The sequence below is a fragment of the Artemia sp. Qi Xiang Cuo genome, chromosome 8 (assembly GCF_049724085.1).
Source record: "Artemia sp. Qi Xiang Cuo chromosome 8, ASM4972408v1, whole genome shotgun sequence".
Classification (NCBI taxonomy): domain Eukaryota; kingdom Metazoa; phylum Arthropoda; class Branchiopoda; order Anostraca; family Artemiidae; genus Artemia; species Artemia sp. Qi Xiang Cuo.
In genome coordinates this window covers 43,611,800-43,631,944 of record NC_142801.1, presented here as the reverse complement: position 1 = coordinate 43,631,944, position 20,145 = coordinate 43,611,800, and the positions used below count along the sequence as shown (strand labels likewise).

Here is a 20,145-nt window from a genome sequence, read left to right as displayed (position 1 = left end):
GTAATTTCAAATGCGTCAGCGCAGAGATGCCAAAAACAAAAGGAATACGCTGAAGTTACGATTAGGGCTTATTTGGGCGAAACCGTTTTAGGGTATTATTTCGGCGAAACAGTTAGAGACATTTTAAAAGATGATTTTAGAAGAGGATTTGAGGGTGAAACTCTGTGGTTGTCATAATACACAAGTTCCATTTTCACAGTGTCGTGAGGTCCTCTACCCCAACCCCAAAGGGTTCCGATCCCCCTACCCCAACCCCGAAGGAAGCCCCCCGGTCCTCAAAGGTCCCACAAGCTCCCAAAGGACCACCCGGCCCTCAAGGGTCCCCCAGACCCCCCAGGCCCCAAAGGCCCCCCCCTTGGGGATCCTTCTGTGTCTCAATGCACAAAAAAATATTAAAAAATGGGGGAGGGAAGGGTAGGGGAGGGGAGGAGGGGAGGGGAGGAGGGGAGGGGGAGGGGAAGGTGAGGAGGGGGAGGGGAAGGTGAGGAGGGGGAGGGAGGGAGAGGGAGGGGGCCCTTTGAGGGCCAAGGGGTGGCCTTTGGGGCCTGGGGGGGTCTGGGGGACCCTTGAGGGCCGGGTGGTCCTTTGGGAGCTTGGGGGACCTTTGAGGACCGGGGGGCTTCCTTCGGGGTTGGGGTAGGGGGATCGGAACCCTTTGGGGTTGGGGTAGAGGACCTCACGACACTGTCCAAATGGAACTTGTGTATTATGACAACCACAGAGTTTCACCCTCAAATCCTCTTCTAAAATCATCTTTTAAATCATCTTTTAAAATGTCTCTAACTGTTTCGCCGAAATAATTCCCTAAAACGGTTTCGCCCAAATAATCCCTAATCGTAACTTCAGCGTATTCCTTTTGTTTTTGGCATCTTTGCGCTGACGCATTTGAAATTACTAAGAAACCTGATTCCCGCGCTAAAACAATTCATCGCTAAGATGTTTCTTGGAGAATTGTTTCCATGGCGTTTGGTTATTAATATCTTTTGGTGTTTGACCAGTAGAACTGTTTCCGAGGCAAAGACATTAATGACTTGGATCTATTCCTGGAGAATCGTTTCTAGGCGAAAATTTTTAAAGTCTGACAGATGATGTCATTGGTTGATTGATCTGTCAAGAAAGGGGAATCAATTTGTTGTTTCTAAGGGGAATTATTGATTCACGAAAGGGGAATTGAGGTCGACAGCACAGGTGTTCCAAATTCCTGGACACCTTGACATTCGCTGAGAGCGTGCACTTACAACAACAACAACATCAACACCTTTGGAAATTTAGGTCATTGACTCCGGTAGCCGTTAGACTCAATAATCCATCAAAGTGAGAAAGTTCCTGTTTTTCCATTCTCACTGACAAAAACCATAAAACAGACATAAATTACTGTTGACATCCATGAAAACATCAAATAAAATGACCAAGACACATAACCATCCAAGAAAACAACAATCAATGTGAGGAAATTCCGGTTTTTTCATTCTCACTGACAAAACCATAAAACAGACATAAATTGATGTTGACATCCATGAAAAACATCAAATAAATTGACCAACACACATAACCGTCCATGAAACAACCATCTATGTGAGAAAATTCCAGTTTTTTCAAGTGAGAAAAATACTGTTTTTCCATTCTCACTGACAAAAACCCTAAAACAGACATAAATTACTGTTGACATCCATGAAAAACATCAAATAAATTGACCAACACACATAACCGTCCATGAAACAACCATCAATGTGAGAAAATTCCTGTTTTTTCAAGTGAGAAAAATACTATTTTTCCATTCTCACTGACAAAAACCATCTCCCTAGGGACTCTATGCCCATATATGGTGCCCTGTTCGGAGCTCATGAGGCATCTCTACAATAGTCGTTATGCATATGCAATTCCATTGCGATCAAAGAGAGGTGTTGAAGTTGCTCGGGCCATTGAAAGTATTCTCGAACAGGATTCATATAAAAAAATTCAAACGGATCGTGGCAGTGAATTTGTTAATCCCCATGTTGCAAAAGTACTAGCAAAATATAATACACTGCTCTATCATAGTCATAGTCCTATAAAGGCTGCATTGGCCGAACGATTGATAAGAACTATTCGACTTTCAATTTCAACATATTGTATATTGAAAAATACACCGGCTTTTATTCATGATTTAGATAAAATCATGTTGATTTATAATCAACGACCTCATCGATCATTGTCCAATTCAACCCCAACGGAAAATTATCATTCTGATCATGATACAATTGACACTTTTCTTAAACAATATTCCAATGAAACGATTGTCAATAAGAAGAAAAAATTCAATGTTGGCGATCCTGTTGGAATTAATAGAACAACTAATGTTTTTGAAAAAGGGGAATTACTTGTGGTCCACAGAACTTTTTAAAGTGTCAAAAATCCTAGACACTAAACCCATAACTTATCGTTTGCGCGATACCAAAGATGAAGAAATTCTCAGTGGATTTTATGACTATGAACTACAAAAAGTTAAAAATAATAGTGAAATCTATCAAATTGAAAAGATATTAAAGTCTCGTACTCGCAGGGGTAAGAAACAGTTACTTGTTCGGTGGCTAGGATACAACTCTGAATTTGATTCTTGGATCGGTGTTGAAGATCTTGACAATGCCCAATGATTTCTATGTAACTCTCATGTCCAATGTTTCCGATCCTCTCTACAACGACTTGAGTAAGACAAGTGATTTTTGGACAAAACTCTCCCCCACCATGAAATTTGACGGTGCGTATGAAGTGGCTCTTGTCGACTGTATTCTAAAAAAATACCTATGACATCCTGAGAAAGGATCGTGTGTATGATATAAAAGTTATACCATTCGATTGCACACTCTTTGTCGACTATGAATGGGTGGAAGCACTTAAATCTAGCGAATATCCACATGCCAAATTGAAATATATTGAATACAATAATATGACAGACTTGTGTCGTACAATCAATAGAAAAATCTCGTATCGTAGGAATTGTACTTTCCATTTTAATTATTCATTGAAACGTGATAGGATTTTTATTACCTCCCCTGTTGACACTCAAATAATTATTCTCAATGATAATTTGAGAGACGTTCTGGGCTTTAAGATGAATACGGTTAATGGGGAAAGTACTGGCGCTGTTTATGGGATGGATCAAGTTATTTTTGCTGATTATCCACCTGGTTTCGCCTCGGACTCTTGCATATTTCTCTATGCATCCTTTGCAAACATCGAGAGTCGGTCATTCAAATGTACCCCTCCTACGTATTCTTGAACGAAAAAAAACTCATGAACTTGTTCATCACTATAATATAAAGCTTTTTCAGTATGTTCCTGTAAACACTTCGTATTTGGAACTCTGTCAGTTAACACTAAGAAGTGAATTGGGTTATCCTCTAGCAATAACAAAAGGCTTAGCAGTGATTACATGTCATTTTCGACCCATTGTTGGCGACAGCACAATCAGCTAAAATGAACAATAGAAGAATTCCATTTGTCTGTCCCGATATCGATTGTTATGTTGGTGCTTTGAGTCCACGTCAAATAGGCAATGCATTGGACTACTACAAGGGGCGTACTACAATGTCTGGCTATGGTCTTGGTAGCTGGTTTGCCAGGCTATTCTCGTTCTGCACTACCCCTTGCCAGAAAATATCCTGTACCTGCTGCATCAAATTTTGCTGCCTCCACACTACAGGACTGGGGGTCGGGCAAGAATTTCAAGGAAAATATTAGATCTTCAGCAAGAGGCGTTGGTGAGCAACTAAAATCTCGGCAAAATGGGTAGGGATTGAAAAGGATGTGTGCGCGTAATCCACTCATCAGTCTCCATCCAGGTGGAAAGCGAAGGACATCAACAAGGACTTTGAGGAATAAAACAAGGAAGACCAATAAGCAGAAGAAGAAGAAAAAGAAAAAGATTGTTAGATCAAAGAAGGATTTCTTCTCTTAAGATGACTTATCTCCCCCACAAGGAATCATATCCATCAATTAGTTCTTCATTGAATCTATTCAATGCTGAAAATGTTGATGTCAGTGTCAAGTATGGCTACTATGAACAATTTCACCCCCAACAACCCCTCTCAGACAATATACACTTTCAAATATTTTCCAATGAAGACTATTTCATTGATTTGTCCTCAACATTTATTGATTTAAATGTTGTGGTGAAGAAAAAGTAAGATAATACAACTCCGACTGCTGGAGATGGTCTCTCCTATGAAAACTGTATTCTACACAATCTGTTCAAACAAATTAATGTATTTATTAATGATACATTGGTGAGCACTAGCAATAATTTATCCAACTATGCAAGCTACATACAATTTATGATGATGACACCAAAGGCATACAAGGAGTTGAAAGGACAATTATTGGGCTATGAATATCGATAAGGTGTTGATACTGACGGCGAGTTGACTACTGCAGTGAGCCAGGAGTATCATCTGGTTGGAAAATTAAATCATGAGATATTCAATATATCCCAATGGCTACCCCCCAATGTCAAGAGTGACATAAAGTTAAAAATGGCCCCATCAAATTTCATTTTGAGAAAAACACTTCCTGCAGCACCCGATGCAAATGTCATTATCGCATCGGCAATTCTCCACGTACGAAAACAACAGGTAATGAGCTCTGTTGCACCGGCAGTGGAAAAGCTAAGAGCCAATGGCAACAACATTAAACTTCTTGTCCCCCATACGATCACCAATCAAAGTCACACTATCACCGGCTCTCGTAGTTATATTGATTCATCATTTATCAATGGAGAAATCCCATCAAAATTGGCTTTGGCCTTTGTGAAGAGTGGCAGTACCGTTGGATCCTGGACTGAATCCCCCATGATTTTAATTTTTTGGTCTATCTAGCCTTGTGTGTAAAGTGAATGGTATTCCACTGTAAACTCTGTCATTTGACAAGTAATTCAGTAGAACTCTATAAGAGTTGACTATAAAATGACTGGATCATTACTCTCAATAATTTGTAAATGGAATAGCTAGTACAATGTTTTCAAAAAAATCAAGGAATTATTATTTTAAACTTGTCAGGGTCTCAGGATATGAGTATAGCACGAACAGGGAATGTAAATTTAGGGTTACATTTGCCGATGCTTTGACTGAGAGTATCAAGCTAATATCACTGAGTCAATTTGAAACCTATTGGGAAACCACATCCGACGGCACTGTTCTACTAGACCTAGCACCATGAACACAAACCAAATAATCAACGTATTTAGTATGGATCTATACATGTCCCAGTACAAGTCGTATTGTATACCAGCGGACTTCATTGAAAAAATTCCAAGTGTTAAGAATACCTTTATCATTGTTAATAGCAGTCCATCGACATTGAAGAATGGGAATTGGCTATGCATCTTCCAAAGAGCGAAGAATATCGGATTTTATGATCCTTTTGGCCTGTCATATAAATTATAAACGCCATACACCAGCAACTTTGTTGAAAGCAGTGGAAAAATCATTATTCAAAATCAACGAAGAGTACAGAATTTAACGACAAGGACAAGTGGCTTTCATGCACTACTCTTTTTCATGTTCAGATTTCATGGCTATACCTTCAATCAGTTTCTCAACATTTACGTTGACTTACCTTGATTGAACAACTTTTTAGTGTAAAATATACTTACAAGCGTATTTAATATTGATTATAGTTCCCTACAAATAAAATTTTCTAAAAATGTATGTTAAATTGTTTATTAATAAATGAAAAAAAAATGTATATACATGATAAAAAGCGACTTTTCTACTCTTTAGATTTCATCTTCTACTAGGTATAGGTATTTGTCGACAACAACTAGTGCAGGTAGATTATCTGAATTCATAGTATACTGATCTTGATGTACTGCAATGTCAGGGTCACATTTTCTACAGTAGAGTGCGACTTCACGCTTGTCATATCTCTTTCCATAGTCAATGACACATTCTCCTTCATTCTATAGAGTTCACATGTTTCAATCTGCTTATTTGGAGCAATTTCATTAACAGTATCCTCAAACGGCGAATCACATTCCGTCATAGCTAACAAGAAATCAGTAGGCTTGTAATCATAACACCCATTGTCTTCACAACAATGACGTAGAAACCATATTCTTTTGTTGTTCCAACAGTTGAATCGTTGACCCGGTTCCTCCTCCCAGAACAATCTAAAACCACGACGATACCAATCTCGTAGCAATAAACTAAAATCACGCTTAGGATTCTTTCCAATCATACCTGAATATGTATTCTCCCACATATTACATTTATCATAGTGACAATTGGATCATAGGTGGCCACTAGGATGAGAGTCAGACACCTCTTCAAGACAGGAATTACTACCTTTAATTTGTACAGCATATCCTCTATGCAATTTACACGTGTTGCATAATCTACACTTTTCATCATACTCATCAATCATTGTGCAATTCTCACATGATGATCAACTGCCTAGTGTGTACATACATAGGGGAGACGTATGGAATATTTTTTTCATGTGTTGACACTCTCACTGTCACAATGATACTGAGCTACCAACAACAAAAAAATGTTTGAGATATAGAGAGAGAGAGAGGAGTAAATAATCCTTGAACACCATCTTTCTCATGAAAAAAATGTCCTTAATTTCTAAACTAGTGTTTAAAAGCATATCCACAATATTATTTTGCCATGTTGTGATCAATATATCAATAAATTGTGTAAATGTATTTGGACCACGACGTAAAAGCTTTATGCAGTAGCCTAATGATGGAAAATCAGTTTTCATTATATCGACAAGCATTCCCTGAGAAAATATCTTCCTTTGAATAGACAGCTCTAGAAAATCGTCATCTAGAATCAAACGTTTTTCCATAAGCACTAGATTCCCCATGATTCGCTCTTTCTCAAATCTATCCATTTCCTAATGAAGTCCTAACACTCTCACAACCAACTTCAGACTAACCAGAATTTTTTCTACTTTAAAAAAATATACGCTAGTCTGCTATAGAAAAAAAATACTTTTGATTTAGAAACAATTTTATTGAGAATAATTACAACAATAATAATCACTGATTCATTTTGTTTTCATCAATATATTTCGATAGCACATCTAATGCTGCCCGAAGTCTATTTATATGGACAATATTCAGTTTCGCAGCAAAACATAATTGCTCCTCCAGCTTAAATTTACTTAATGATATGACGTATCTTGCATACATATTGTCCCATTCAAGGCATAGTCTACAACCGCCGGTTATTTCCAAAGCCACATTTGGTATTCGTATATCTTTGCTGCTGCTGCCGGCTCCACCATCAATCTCCAATAGTGTAAATGCTCCACTCATTTTCTCTACTAATATCTTCTCAAATAAACTATTCTCTCTGAATTCGATTCTCTTACTAATATGAATTGCAATGAAAATCAGTCCTTTTATTCAAATCCAATTACCAATCAGGTTATCGTGACGACAGCACCCCGGTAAGGTGTGACTGTCCTTGGTAACTTAATGTACCGATTAGACTGCACTCCATATTTCTATGTAATTTCATGTGTAATTGACCTATATATCACTGTCCTTGGTAAGTCAATGCACGGGTTAGACTACTTTTTTGTCAAATTCAATGTATATTTTCATGTATATTTTCAATCAATAGTACTATCACTACTGTCGGTCGATTGAAAAATTACCAACGCCAAATAGCCTTTCCGAGGAAAACCTAAGCGAATTTTTAAAACCAACAAAATGGTAGTTTTATTAAATCCAGGCATTAAATATTAAAAGACATGGTGTCAATCACAGTTTATATAATTATCCAGTATGATCTTTCCCTATCTCACCCATTATAAAAACCCCGACCAATGTGCAAGTGTTCCAGAGAATTTTTTTGCACATAGAAACACAAGCGGAATCAGATCTTTTCACGGGTAGACAAGTCAGACTGTGATCTTACCGGAAACAAGTGGAAATCTGCTATTACGAATAATGCACTTTGTTGGAAACAATCAGAAACAGACTAACCCGCTGATGCAGAAAGAAGTGGGAGGAGCTTTTTGTTTGTACCAAGAATGAAGACCAGAAATGATCTGTGATAAACTTACTGGATAATTATATAAACTGTGGTGTCAATGAACCAATCTGAAAAGCAAGTCTTGGAATGGTTATAGGTGTGAAATCCGTCTTAATTACATTTTGTTTACCCCGATATTGGCACTAGTCAAAACATTTTGGCGGAATAATTAAGAGAATAGCCCATTTTCAAGGCTACAGTAGTAGCTCGTATCTAGTAAAGAGCAAACTACAGTCCATGGTAACCGAAAGTTTAAAAGGCAGTCTAAAAAAAACACACAATCAACTAAGAAAAATGTTTCAATTAAAGGTAACTCAGGAATAATAATTATCACATGGGTTGATCTCGATAGTAACTAAAATGAATCTCTGTATTCTGCGATCGTTTCGATTTCATCAACAAGAAATCATTCAACAGATTCTACACTGACGCTATTTCAAAACAATTGTTCCGCAAAGTCAACACCAAATTGTACTTTTTTTTAAAATGGCTTGACTTGCGATACAAACAACGAAACAGAATTTGTTTTTAGTAGTGAAACAATGAGTTACAACAAAATTCTTAAAAGGCATACAGAAATGTGTGACACAAGGGATATCAAAGAAAATATTCCAAGCCAATGGTTGCAACTGACAGTCCGAAATGAAGAAAATTGTTAAAATCCTTCAAAATAATCGTTCCATATATAGCAAACAATCAAGGATCTTACTCGAATTTTCAAACTTTATCTTCACTTCAACAAAAACTTTGAACACAAAGATTGCAACTTAGTGCTAAAAATTCTACCGTATTCAATATCACTGAAAAGTGATTAGACCAATCCTCCCGCATATTTAGCGTGATTTCTGTTTGCTTTAAGCTTGAATATCACTCTTGAGTTTCGCGGGAAATTACTTTTTTAGGTTTAATCATACCTAGAGTAATAGGATGGTCCTAATAAGGAGCAATGTGCCTCCCAGTAGTTTCATAATCAATCTGATTAAAATCTGGGCCGAATACTCCAATACTCGATGGATGTTCCACGAAAAAACGAATTAAGTAGATATTTACTAAGGGTTTGCTCATCACCGAAGATCGTACTTGAGGTTTCTGAAGCTATTGATAACAAATCTAAGGCTAATATATAGATATATATATATATATATATATATATATATATATATATATATATATATATATATATATATATATATATATATATATATATATATATATATATATATTTCTCACAAAAGCCCCATGGGACATGGATATTACAAATACAACAAAACACCTAAAACAATAAGTTCTAACACTTTGAAATTAACACTAAGATAGAAAACCCTCCTTATGTCTCATCCCCAAACTCACAAAATTTCCTAATTTTTTAATATCCACTTTGCAACTACTTCCTATTATATTTTCTAAACAACTTCTATGCCTCAAATCCCTCCCAAAATTTTCCCTTCTAACTACCTTCAGTTCTTCACAATAACACATAAAATGTTCTAAATCTTCAGACTCCCCGCACATCGAATAAGTGTAGGGACCACTCTGTACCTTAACCCTCCTTAATTACTTGCTTCTCACCCCAAGCGGCACAAAATTACCCCTTACTGATAAAACCCATTTTAAAGTATCATTTTAGAGCCCAAATTTTAGATATATTTCTTCTCCCCAAGCTTCTTTAATTTTTCTATATATTCCAAGGGATTGTGACTTAACCTTGTCTTCTTGCCAAACCTGGATCTCTTGATCTTGTAGCACTTTTTCCATAGCTTTTGCAATCAATCCCGTTTCCACCCCAGGTCCAATACCATCATTCCACCAGCCTTATAGCCCTCTATTGTCAAGTATACTCTTAATTTGCACATGCCAATAATCTTTTCTTTTATCCAAAAACATTTCCTTGAAAGCATTTTTCGTTAACCGATAATCTTGCATAGCAATAATTTCTTCCCAATAACCTACCATGCGTACTAACTGTTTATTTCTTACGCTAAAAAGACCCAGGTCACCCTTTATAACAATGTTATTAAACTTTTTATCTAACCCTTAATCTTTTAAAATAATGAAGCTGTATCCTCTCCATTTCCACCCCCCCTTCGTTTCCCCATATCTCTACCCCATAATGTATAGCAGGTTCTATTCTACTTGCAAAAATACGCTTTTGTAGCTTGATACCCTTGGCTCTTATATCCTTAATACTTTAAGAATATGCCAGTTAAACTTTTACCTTTACTTGACATTAGAGCTATGTTTCTTATCCACTTACCATATGAAACAATTCTACAGCCTAGGTAACCATATTCCTTCACTACTTTCATAACTCCCCTCCCGTAACAAAAAAAAATCTTCAGATGTCTTCACTCCCCTTGCAAAAACCATTACTGCTGAATTTTCTAGATTTCAAACCAGCCTCTTTTCCTTTAAATTCTTTTCTACACTCTATTACATGCTGCAGATTCTCTCTACTATTTGCCAATAAAGCTATATCATCGGCATACAAACGCGCGGACATTTTTTTTTCTTTATCAAATAATTGCGATTCACCTACTTTCCTTTTCCTTAAATAGCTTTCAATGTCATGAATATACAACGAAAATAACTCCGGTGGCAAAGTACAACCTTGTTTTACCCCTAACCTACTAAATGTTTCCCTCGATGTTTCCTTACCAACTCGCACTACAAACTTTACCGTCAAATACATTTGTATTAAAATTCGCACAAAACTGACCCGGTAATCCTAAATTAATCAAGCAATACATAAGAATTTCCCTATGTACACTATCGAAAGCACCTTTTAAGTCCAAAGAGGCCACAAACTAAATATTACAATACAAAAGTCCAGATCAACGTAAATTAATCAAATAATAAAAAAATATCATTCGATTTTACTAAAGCTACTATTTAAGAATTCAAGGAGTAATTAATTATAAATCTGAGGCTAATAAAGTTAAATATAAAAATGGATTTAGACCACTTTGCACAACGCTATTTAAGAGCTAAGCCAAATTTGGTAGTTAAGGGTTTCAGACCTTGTTAACTCAAGATGGATTTTAATACAGATCTTGTTAGCTAAACATCTATTACTGTAGTTGAAACAAAAAAAAAAAAAAAAAAAAAAAAGTTTTTTTAAATTTAAGTAAGCAACGAATTTAAAACTTAAAACGAACAGAAATTATTCCGTATATGAAAGGGGCTGCCCCCTCCTCAACGCCTCCCTCTTTACGCTAAAGTTTTTTATTGTTTAAAAAAATAGAGTTGTGAGAAAGTCAGACTTTAGCGTAAAGAGCGAGGCGTTGAGGAGGGGACAGCCCCTTCCATATGCGGAATAATTTCTGTTCGTTTTAAGTTATAACGTCGTTCCTTACTTTCAGTTAAAAAAAATTGTGTTTTTAATTTCATTTTTTAACGCTTTTGAATTAATGCAGGTTTTGATTTTGGCTTACTAAACATGAATAATTAAAAAAAAAATTGCACACTAAATTTACTTTTTTTCTGTGAAATGTATTTCTTTAATGGTTTTGAATTTCAATTACGAACGTTTTCATGAGTAATAAATTACGTAACGTACAAATAAACTTAAATAAAGAAATTCGAAATTCATAGATTTTTCATACGCATATTAAGGGGTCCGCCCCCTAGTCAATACCTTGCTCTTTAAGCTAAAGTTCAAACTTTGTTCCAATTCTTTAAAAATGACCCTTTAATCACAAAGGCCGTTAATTAGAACAAATAGCTCTTATGAAAGTACTAAAAAATCTTTGGCTTAAAGAGCGAGGTATTGACTAGGGGATGAACCCAATCATATACGTAATATTTTCTGTTCGTTTTAAGTTTTGATCTTGCTCCTTACTTTCAGTTGAAAAACTTGTTGTTTTTTTTATTTAATTTCTGATCTTTTTCTTTACTAATGCTGGGAAATCCGGCGCCCCCTTCATAGCAATGTCCCTTCCCACATGAAAACTTCCTTCATGGAAGGATCCTCCCATATAACCCCCGACCCCCCCCCCCCACACCTACCAGAAAAAATCCCCCCCGAAAACGTCTGTATACTTCCCAATAACCAATACTATATGCTAACATTGGGTAAAGTTCATAGCTTTCAGCCCTCATCCCGGGGACTTCGGGGGATCAAGTCATCCTGAAAGACATAGTTATCATATTTTTGACCATGCTGAACAAAATGGCTATCTCAAAATTTTGATCGGGTAACTTTTCATAACTTTCAGCCCTTCCCCCGGGGACCCGGGGACTTCGGGGGATTAACCCTTGACAGGCCACTATATGAACGAATACCAGGAAAAATCTACAACGCTTCCCATGTAATCTCTAGGTCAGACTATTGACGAAAAATTTTATTTTTGCATAATTTATTCAAAATTGTCAATTTTAGACCATGTTGTAAAAATACGACATTAGCCTCTCGAATATATAAAAATGGGGCATTTTCACTTGGTGTGGAAGGCTTTAAAACAATTGTTTTTGGCAGTAAGGCACAGTGGAAGGTCACATTTTTCGCATTCAAAAGTGGTATATCCCGATTTGCACTCTTTGCAGCGGCTCTGCTTTTCAGTCTTTTTTGGCCAGTGATCAAGTCCATCGGCTTGAGCAGATATTGCCGGTCGGATTTGATTACGACTTCGAATGGGGCTGGGGCTGGGACTATCTTCAACATCTGCGGATGGTCTACCACGTTTACGTTGGGGTATCACACGCGCCGAGGCATACAACCCTGCAGCAACTTCAGACCTGAAGGCTCTCAAGATCATCGGTTCGTCTGTCCTTGAAGTCAGCACTTTGACGTCTGACCTGAAAAGAAGCCAGCTATTGCAGACTGCTGTGTCAATAAGCCACCAGAAGATTCTCATATACCATTTTCGTGTCCGAAGATTGATCGGCACATCTCCGCCAGCATGTCTGCTAAATCTACGCCACCCATATGAAGGTTGTACTCATAAACAATGGCTGGCCTTGAAACTTCAACCCTGGATTTATCCTTAACGTTCCAGCGTCTGCACGTATCCTGTGGCGTTATTCCTGCATACGTTGAAGCCAAGCAAACCGTGTTGTTATCTAACCATTTCACTACAATAACGCCAGAATGAATGTCAGTCTTGTAATCTGACGTTCCTCTTTCTCGTTTCTTCATTTCTCCATCTGTGAGGAGCCGGCAGCCCTTCAGTCGTGCTTTGTTCAACGTACCAATACAAGGGAATCCTTTAATTTCGAGCAAACTCATTAGTTTCAAGCTCGAAAACCAGTTGTCAAAGTAAATCTTGTAGTTCATTTTCTCTGTTAAGGTACTCATCAGACGTAAAACTATGTTGCCTCCGACTCCAAGATCTGGCTCTATGTCATCTTCAACAAGAGTGCCCTTCCCTTGGTAAACCTCAAAATCATATACAAAACCTGACACACCAGCTCTTGTGAACACTTTTAGTCCCCACTTCGTCAGCTTTTTTGGTAGATATTGTCTCAAGTTGCTTTGCCCCTTGAAAGGAATCATTTGCTCGTCAATTGAATGGTGTTCTTCGGGGCTGACTTCAAGAAACTTGAAACGGATATGACTCAGGACGGGTCGAATCCTGTATAGCTTGTCAAATCCTTTTTCTCCAGGTTTCTTAGCTTTATTGTTGTAGTTGAAATGAAGAAAACGTTTGATCTTGTCAAACCTTTGTCGGCCCATCTTGTCGGCAATTTGAGGGTATCTGGTGGCTGCTTCCCAGTGCATTTGATAATAGGGAACTTTTATCACTCCAAATAATAGAATAATGCTCATGAAAACTTTTAGCTCTTCGGCAGTGAGGCAGAGGTTGCATCCCTCAGTTTGAAGTGCAAAGACATTACTTTGTTCAACTATCAGCTAAAAAAGTTCATCGTCAAAGAATTTTTGGAAGTATTTCAGTGGAGTCTCCAACATGCCCGGAACTTGGCGAGGCTCTCCTTTCCCAGACAGATCAACTTTTTCTATCTCTGCTTTTCTCCAGTCGAATTTTTCTTGGACTTTCGATTTCTTCTTTGATTTTCCAGTACTTGTTGTTACCGGTTGCTGTTGCTGACTGGAGGGTGGAGTTTCCCCGAGTCATCGTCACTGGGTTCAGTGTTAGCCTCCACGTCATCCTGTTCCAAGAAGAAGTGGAGATTGTCCAGTAGAGGCAACAAGTCTGCATCAGGATCATCGATAAGATCTTCTGGAGACAGGAAGTCTGGATCATTGTCATCATCATCGTCGGACAAATCAGACAACATGTCTTCTCGAATGTCAAAAATATACTTGGCCGCCTCTTCTGCGTCAATTCGGCGATTTTGAGCTCGTTTTCTTAGTCTGTCGTAAGATTCCGCCATCTAGAAAGAAAACAAAAATTAGACATATGAAACACCCTGGCTACTCAATGATCCACCATTCCTGAGGGGTGCTTTGAGCTACTATGTAGGAGGGACTCCTCCTACATAATAGCTGATGTAAAATTATATTGTTTTCTTCACCCTTTTTATTTTCTTATTTAGTTGTTTGTTTCATAATTTTGAGCCACGATCGTCCGATGTTGTATTTTTACAACAGGAGGAAGTTTATCTTGCTACTGATCCAAATTCTTGCTTATTTCGTGAATTTCAACTACAGTAATTCTAAACGGTATATATTTTATGCGCATATGACATGCAAGGAATCTCCCACCTTTTCGTTTTGTTTCCAGTTTCTAGCTTAGAAATTGCCTACCTTTTTATTCATTTTTCTTATCGCTTGGTTTGGTGACTCACTGTTTAGGCCACATGTCACACAGCAGCTTCCCGAAGGTATCAATCGACTGCCATCTTTCAGCCCCAACGAAAGATGTTGATAAAAGCAGTATTTTTTTACAGCAAGATGGCAGTCCAAGCTCGAAAAGTACAGATTTGTTTTTTTACAACAATTGCCTGTGTAGGGTTAAGCCATCCTAAAAGACATAGTTATCATATTTTTGACCATGCTGAACAAAATGGCTATCTCAAAATTTTGATCGGGTAATTTTGGGAAAAACATAAGCGTGGGAGGGGGCTAGTAGCCCTCCGTTTCTTTGGTCTCTTAAAAAGGGCACTAGAGCTTTTAATTTCCGTTCCAATGAGCCCTCCCACGATATTCTAGGACCACTGGGTCGATACGATCACCCCTGGAGAGAAAAAAAAAACAAAAAAAAAAAAAAAAAAATGCATCCATGATCTTTCTTCTGGCAAAAAATGCAAATTTCCACATTTTTGTAGATAGGTGTTTGAAACCTCTACAGTAGGGTTCTCTGATACGATGAATATGATGGTGCGATTTTCATTAAGGTTCTACAACTTTTAGGGGGTCTTTCGCCCTTTTTTCTAAAATCAGCCAAATTTTCTCAGGCGCGTAACTTTTGATGGGTAAGATTAAACCTGATGAAACTTATATATTTGAAATCAACATAAAAATGTGATTCTTTTAACGTGTCTATTGGTATCAAAATTCTTTTTTTTAGAGTTTCGGTTACTATTGAGCCGGGTCACTCCTTACTTACAGTTCGTTACCACGAACTGTTTGATAGCATTTAGCTTCCCCTGTACACAAGAAGCTCAATTTACGTAACATTCTGTACGTTTGAAACAAAGGAAAGAGACAAACAAAGAAACAAAGTGACAAACCGAATTCTTGAAGTCATTAATCTTGAGGCATAAATTGCGGAGAGAGCAAATTCAAACTAACAGAAAATGCCACAATTACTTACGACCAGAATACCATAATAAAAAACTTGCCTGGGTTTCGCAAAAATAAAGGTTCCGCTTTTGTGAGCCAATCATTGCCCATAAAAAATGTCCCTCGGTTTAAAAAAGATTCCAATTCTATGAGCTAATCAATTGTGGTTCCGCTTTGGTGACGTATACTTGTAAGCCAGTTATTTTATTTGAAAAGATATGTCAGAAAGGGAAGTATAACCATCCTATTTGGTATTCACACATATTTAAATAGCCCCGTCCTCTTAAACTTGATTGGATTGTCACCATAAAATCAAACTGTTCGTGGTAACAAACTATAAGCAAGAATCGAATTGACCCAATATGAATCGAAACTCCGAAAAACATAACTTTTATAACAATAGATACATCCAAAAATTTGATTTTTTATGTTGATTCATAATATATAAAATTCGTTAACCTTAATGTTATCCATCAAAAGCAAAGAGCCTGAGAAAATTTCCTGATTTTTGAAAAAGGAGGAGGGGGAACTCCCCCAAAAAGTCAAGCTGTTTTAATGAAAATTACACCATCTTGTTAGTCGTAAAAGATTTCATTGGGTCTGAAAAAGTATGACTGAAGTTAAAGTTTGGTTCTAGCTGAGTTGCTCACTGTCTCGGCAAATTATTCAGCATATCAGATAGCCTTACTGTAGAGATTTCAAGCTTCTATCTACAGAAATGTGAAACTTCCTATTTTTTGCAGAACATGAATAGGTTTTTTTTTCCAGGGGTCATCATTTCGAACCAAGTCTTTTCAACTGAAAGTAAGGAGCAACATTAAAACTTAAAACGAACAAAAACTATTCCGTATGTGAGGGGACTGCCTCTTCCTTAATCCTTGCTCTTTAAGCTAAAGCTCGACTTTTCGTCACAATTCTTTAAGAAAGACTGCTCAAACAAAAGAGCCGTTGAATTTGAATCAGAAATATTTTCAAAGAACTTTAAAAATTTAGCGTAAAGAGCGAAGGTTGAGGAAGGGGCAGCCCCCTCCCCCCTCCTGATATACGGAATTATTTTTGTTAGTTTTATGTTTTACTGTTGCTCCTTACTTTCAGTTGAAAGCAACTTATGTTTTTCTATTTAAGCTTAGAAAAGATTGAAATGTTTTTAGTAACAAGATGTGTTATAAGTGATCTCTCTGATCCCCTATCGTGTGGTGATGCAGCTGTCAAAAGTCTTAAAAAGCTAGTGTCATTTGTATTTTGCATTTTATTCGAACCAGTTTTTGTTTTACTCTAACAAGAGTAAAACAAAAAACAAGAATAAATCTGTAAAAACACCCAGCAACTGAAACGTCGGTTCGACGCCCTATAGGCCAGCAATGGCTCAGGAGGATCTTTATCCTTTATCCTAACAAGAGCACTAAGGACATTACATACTGTTCAAACTTCGAGAACCTCCATTTTCAATATAGTTTTCTTGTTTAAGACAATCAATTAAGTTTTATTGGTTTGAATTACAAATGTCTAACTTGCACCATGTTCAAGATCTATATAAATAATAGCTTACAAAAATGATACATACTAAATTATCAATCAAAGTAAATACGAAATCTGATTGTTTGAATCAGTTAAATGGAAACTTACATAACCATATGTCTAAAGTCATTAGGAAAAATCAGGAATAAAATTTTTAATGAAAAAGACGTCCATATGCAGTTCTGCGGTTTTTGGTAGTAGCAGGTTTCAAATTGATAAAAAGATCTGGGAAAGAAACAGCAAAAAATAGCTAGAACATACGGCACCAAAAAGGTTAAAATGTAGCTTTCCTTTAAAAGAGCTGTTGTGTTTGGATGTTTGAATTTTTACAGACGAAAAGAATTTTCAAATTTTAATTTAGTTTTGCTTTTTTATTTTCAAGATTTGTCCGTCCCAGGCATTAAATATAAATTTTAAGCACCGCACAGTTTCAAACGATCCAATGAAGTAGTTATAACCGGGAAGCTTAAAATACAAATTCTATTAATAACATTTAAACTTAAATAATTACGTCGTTTCATGAAGACACGTTAAAACATATTTTATTTTTCTCTTTTTTGTTGGTAAAAAAAAAATTATTTACGAACAACATGTTCTCTTGATCAACAAAGCATCAATGGGAACAACTGTGAGCTACATATAACGGGGGGGGGGGGGGGGGGGGTAACCAAGGTCTTTAAATAAAAAATACTCAAAGAATTTAAGATTGGCACAAAAACGATTAATTCTTAACAGACAATATATATTTCATTCAACGGAAATTGAGAGATAAATCGTAAACTTCTTACAATATGTAAGGAGCTGATAAACGGGACAAAAATGAAGTATAAATCCTGATGGCTAGAGAGAAAAAAAAATGAATGAAAGAATGATACAAAAAGGAAAGAACTAGCAAACCCATTTGTTCATTATTATTATTATTTTTTTTGCAGTTCTATTGTGAAGTTTAGAAAAATAATTATTTGAAATTATATTTTTCAAACATAAGAAACGTTCAAGTTAACGCACAAATCCAGAAAATTCTTAAACAACCCTTAATTTATTCCCTGTAAAAACACCCAGCTTCAATTTTTGTCCCTGTAAAAACACCCAGCAACTGAAACGTCGATTCGATGCTCTATGCGCCAGCAATGGCTCAGGAGGATCTTCATCCTTTTTTCTTTTTTTTTTACCAGTTACCAAATCAAAAATACGATCCCTTTAATATTAAATAAAGATAAACGTATTATTTTTGAAAAGAAGTTAACTGCAATAAAGCATACCTTCTCGACAAGTTCCTCAAAGGCCAATTGAACACCATCCTTGGTCTTTGCGGAAGCTTCAATAAAAAGCATAGAGTGTCTTCGAGCAAATTTAAGGCCTTCCTCTCTTGTCACTTGACGTCCATCCTACTTGACAATATAAAATATTTGTCATTAACCTTAATAATATTATTATTTGAATACACAGGGAGAAAGGAGAAACTGAAGGTCAGTCAAAGAATAAGATAAAGGTAGGAAGCTCAAAGCCGAGTCAAATGGCAAACCAGACTATTTCAAGACAGATGAGTTGCACAGGTAAAATTTGGCAAAAATATATAAATAGAAGAGGATTCTTTGAAATAATCTTGGGTGGGAACGAGAATCCATCAAGAATTTACGTTTGTACATTAAAAAAAAAACACTATAATAGCATGGATAACGCTCAATGTGAATATATCTATCAATTTGATTGATATACTGTTTTAAAAAATATGCAATTTATTTTAAAAATTCTATCACAACCTCTAGAAGCGGCGAATTCACTTTTTGTGTCAAGTAAAGAAAAAACAAAAGACCCCCCCCCCCCCAAAAAAAAAAAACATACAGCAAAGAACGTCATCCAAACCTTAAAAATTATTTAGAAATAAAGTGTCATATGAAACGGTCATTGTAAAGAAATTTTCAAAAACACAGACTGCACAAATTGAATTACCAAAGACTGGTGAAACAAACTAAAAAAAATCTTAATTTATAGGGCATAATGAGGGTTTATAAGTCTACTTTGGGTATTTTCATTACGCTTTAAAACATTTTTGCATTTTTCTTTTTTTTTGCATTAAAGATGATTCCCTGGTGGGGAATTGAATAACTAGCTTTGTTCACTAAGTAGTTCGATTTTCGAACGAACTAATTCCTCAATAATAACATAAGAAAAAAGTTACAAACAAAACAAACATTAATTTTGGTTATATTGTACAAGGCACTGAGAAACAGACATAGTCCTAAAATCATCCAGCATAATGCATACCAGTCAGGCCTCCGCAACTTTATCACGCTCCTGCAGCCCAAATGGGAGGATGTGCTGGCGACAGTAGGATACCGAGGAGATTGAAGACTCCTTCCCAATAGCCTAGATGCCTCTGAAGGCACAAGAGGACTTAGGGCTTAAGGTGATGAGGCGTCAGAAGAAATGTTCAGATTTCTCTTTTGTTTTCAGGCGTTTTTTAGTGCAGAGAATATGTATATTAGCAGATGCATATGAAATTAATCAAATCGGCATAAAAAGAAATTTATTCTTTAACCAATATGAGTATTTATTGTAACGTTGCAGTAGTAACTGTTAGGATAATTATAGAACTTTTAATATGAATACATTTAATTAAAAATGTCTTAGGGACAAAGTTACAAACTTAACATAATGTGGAGCTAGTCGGTTTAGCTTGGTGGCATATAAGGAATCTCATGGCGTAAAATGCTATTTTCTTAAAGTTTAATTTATCGTCCAATTCATTTAATAAAATATACAACTAATAAAAGTTAATAAAAATATGTTAAGCAAAAGGTTTGCTACTTTTTTATGGTTACGCAAGTTCCCCATCATTTAAAGAACTTTCCTTGATGAAGTCTTTAACGCAGAATCTAATCATGTAATCAAATTCTTTTTTCAAGCCCATAGTTT

General features: G+C 36.4%; 1 protein-coding gene across 1 annotated transcript in view; it reads right to left on the bottom strand.

The window, feature by feature from the left end:
* Positions 1-20,145, bottom strand: part of LOC148949437 (ras-related protein Rab-18-B-like) — a 155,269-nt gene that overhangs the window by 10,225 nt on the left and 124,899 nt on the right. Inside the window, exon 4 of the mRNA XM_089092979.1 lies at positions 18,489-18,614. Within this exon, the coding sequence (XP_088949105.1) occupies positions 18,489-18,614 (126 nt within the window). The remainder of the gene's footprint in view (positions 1-18,488; positions 18,615-20,145) is intronic.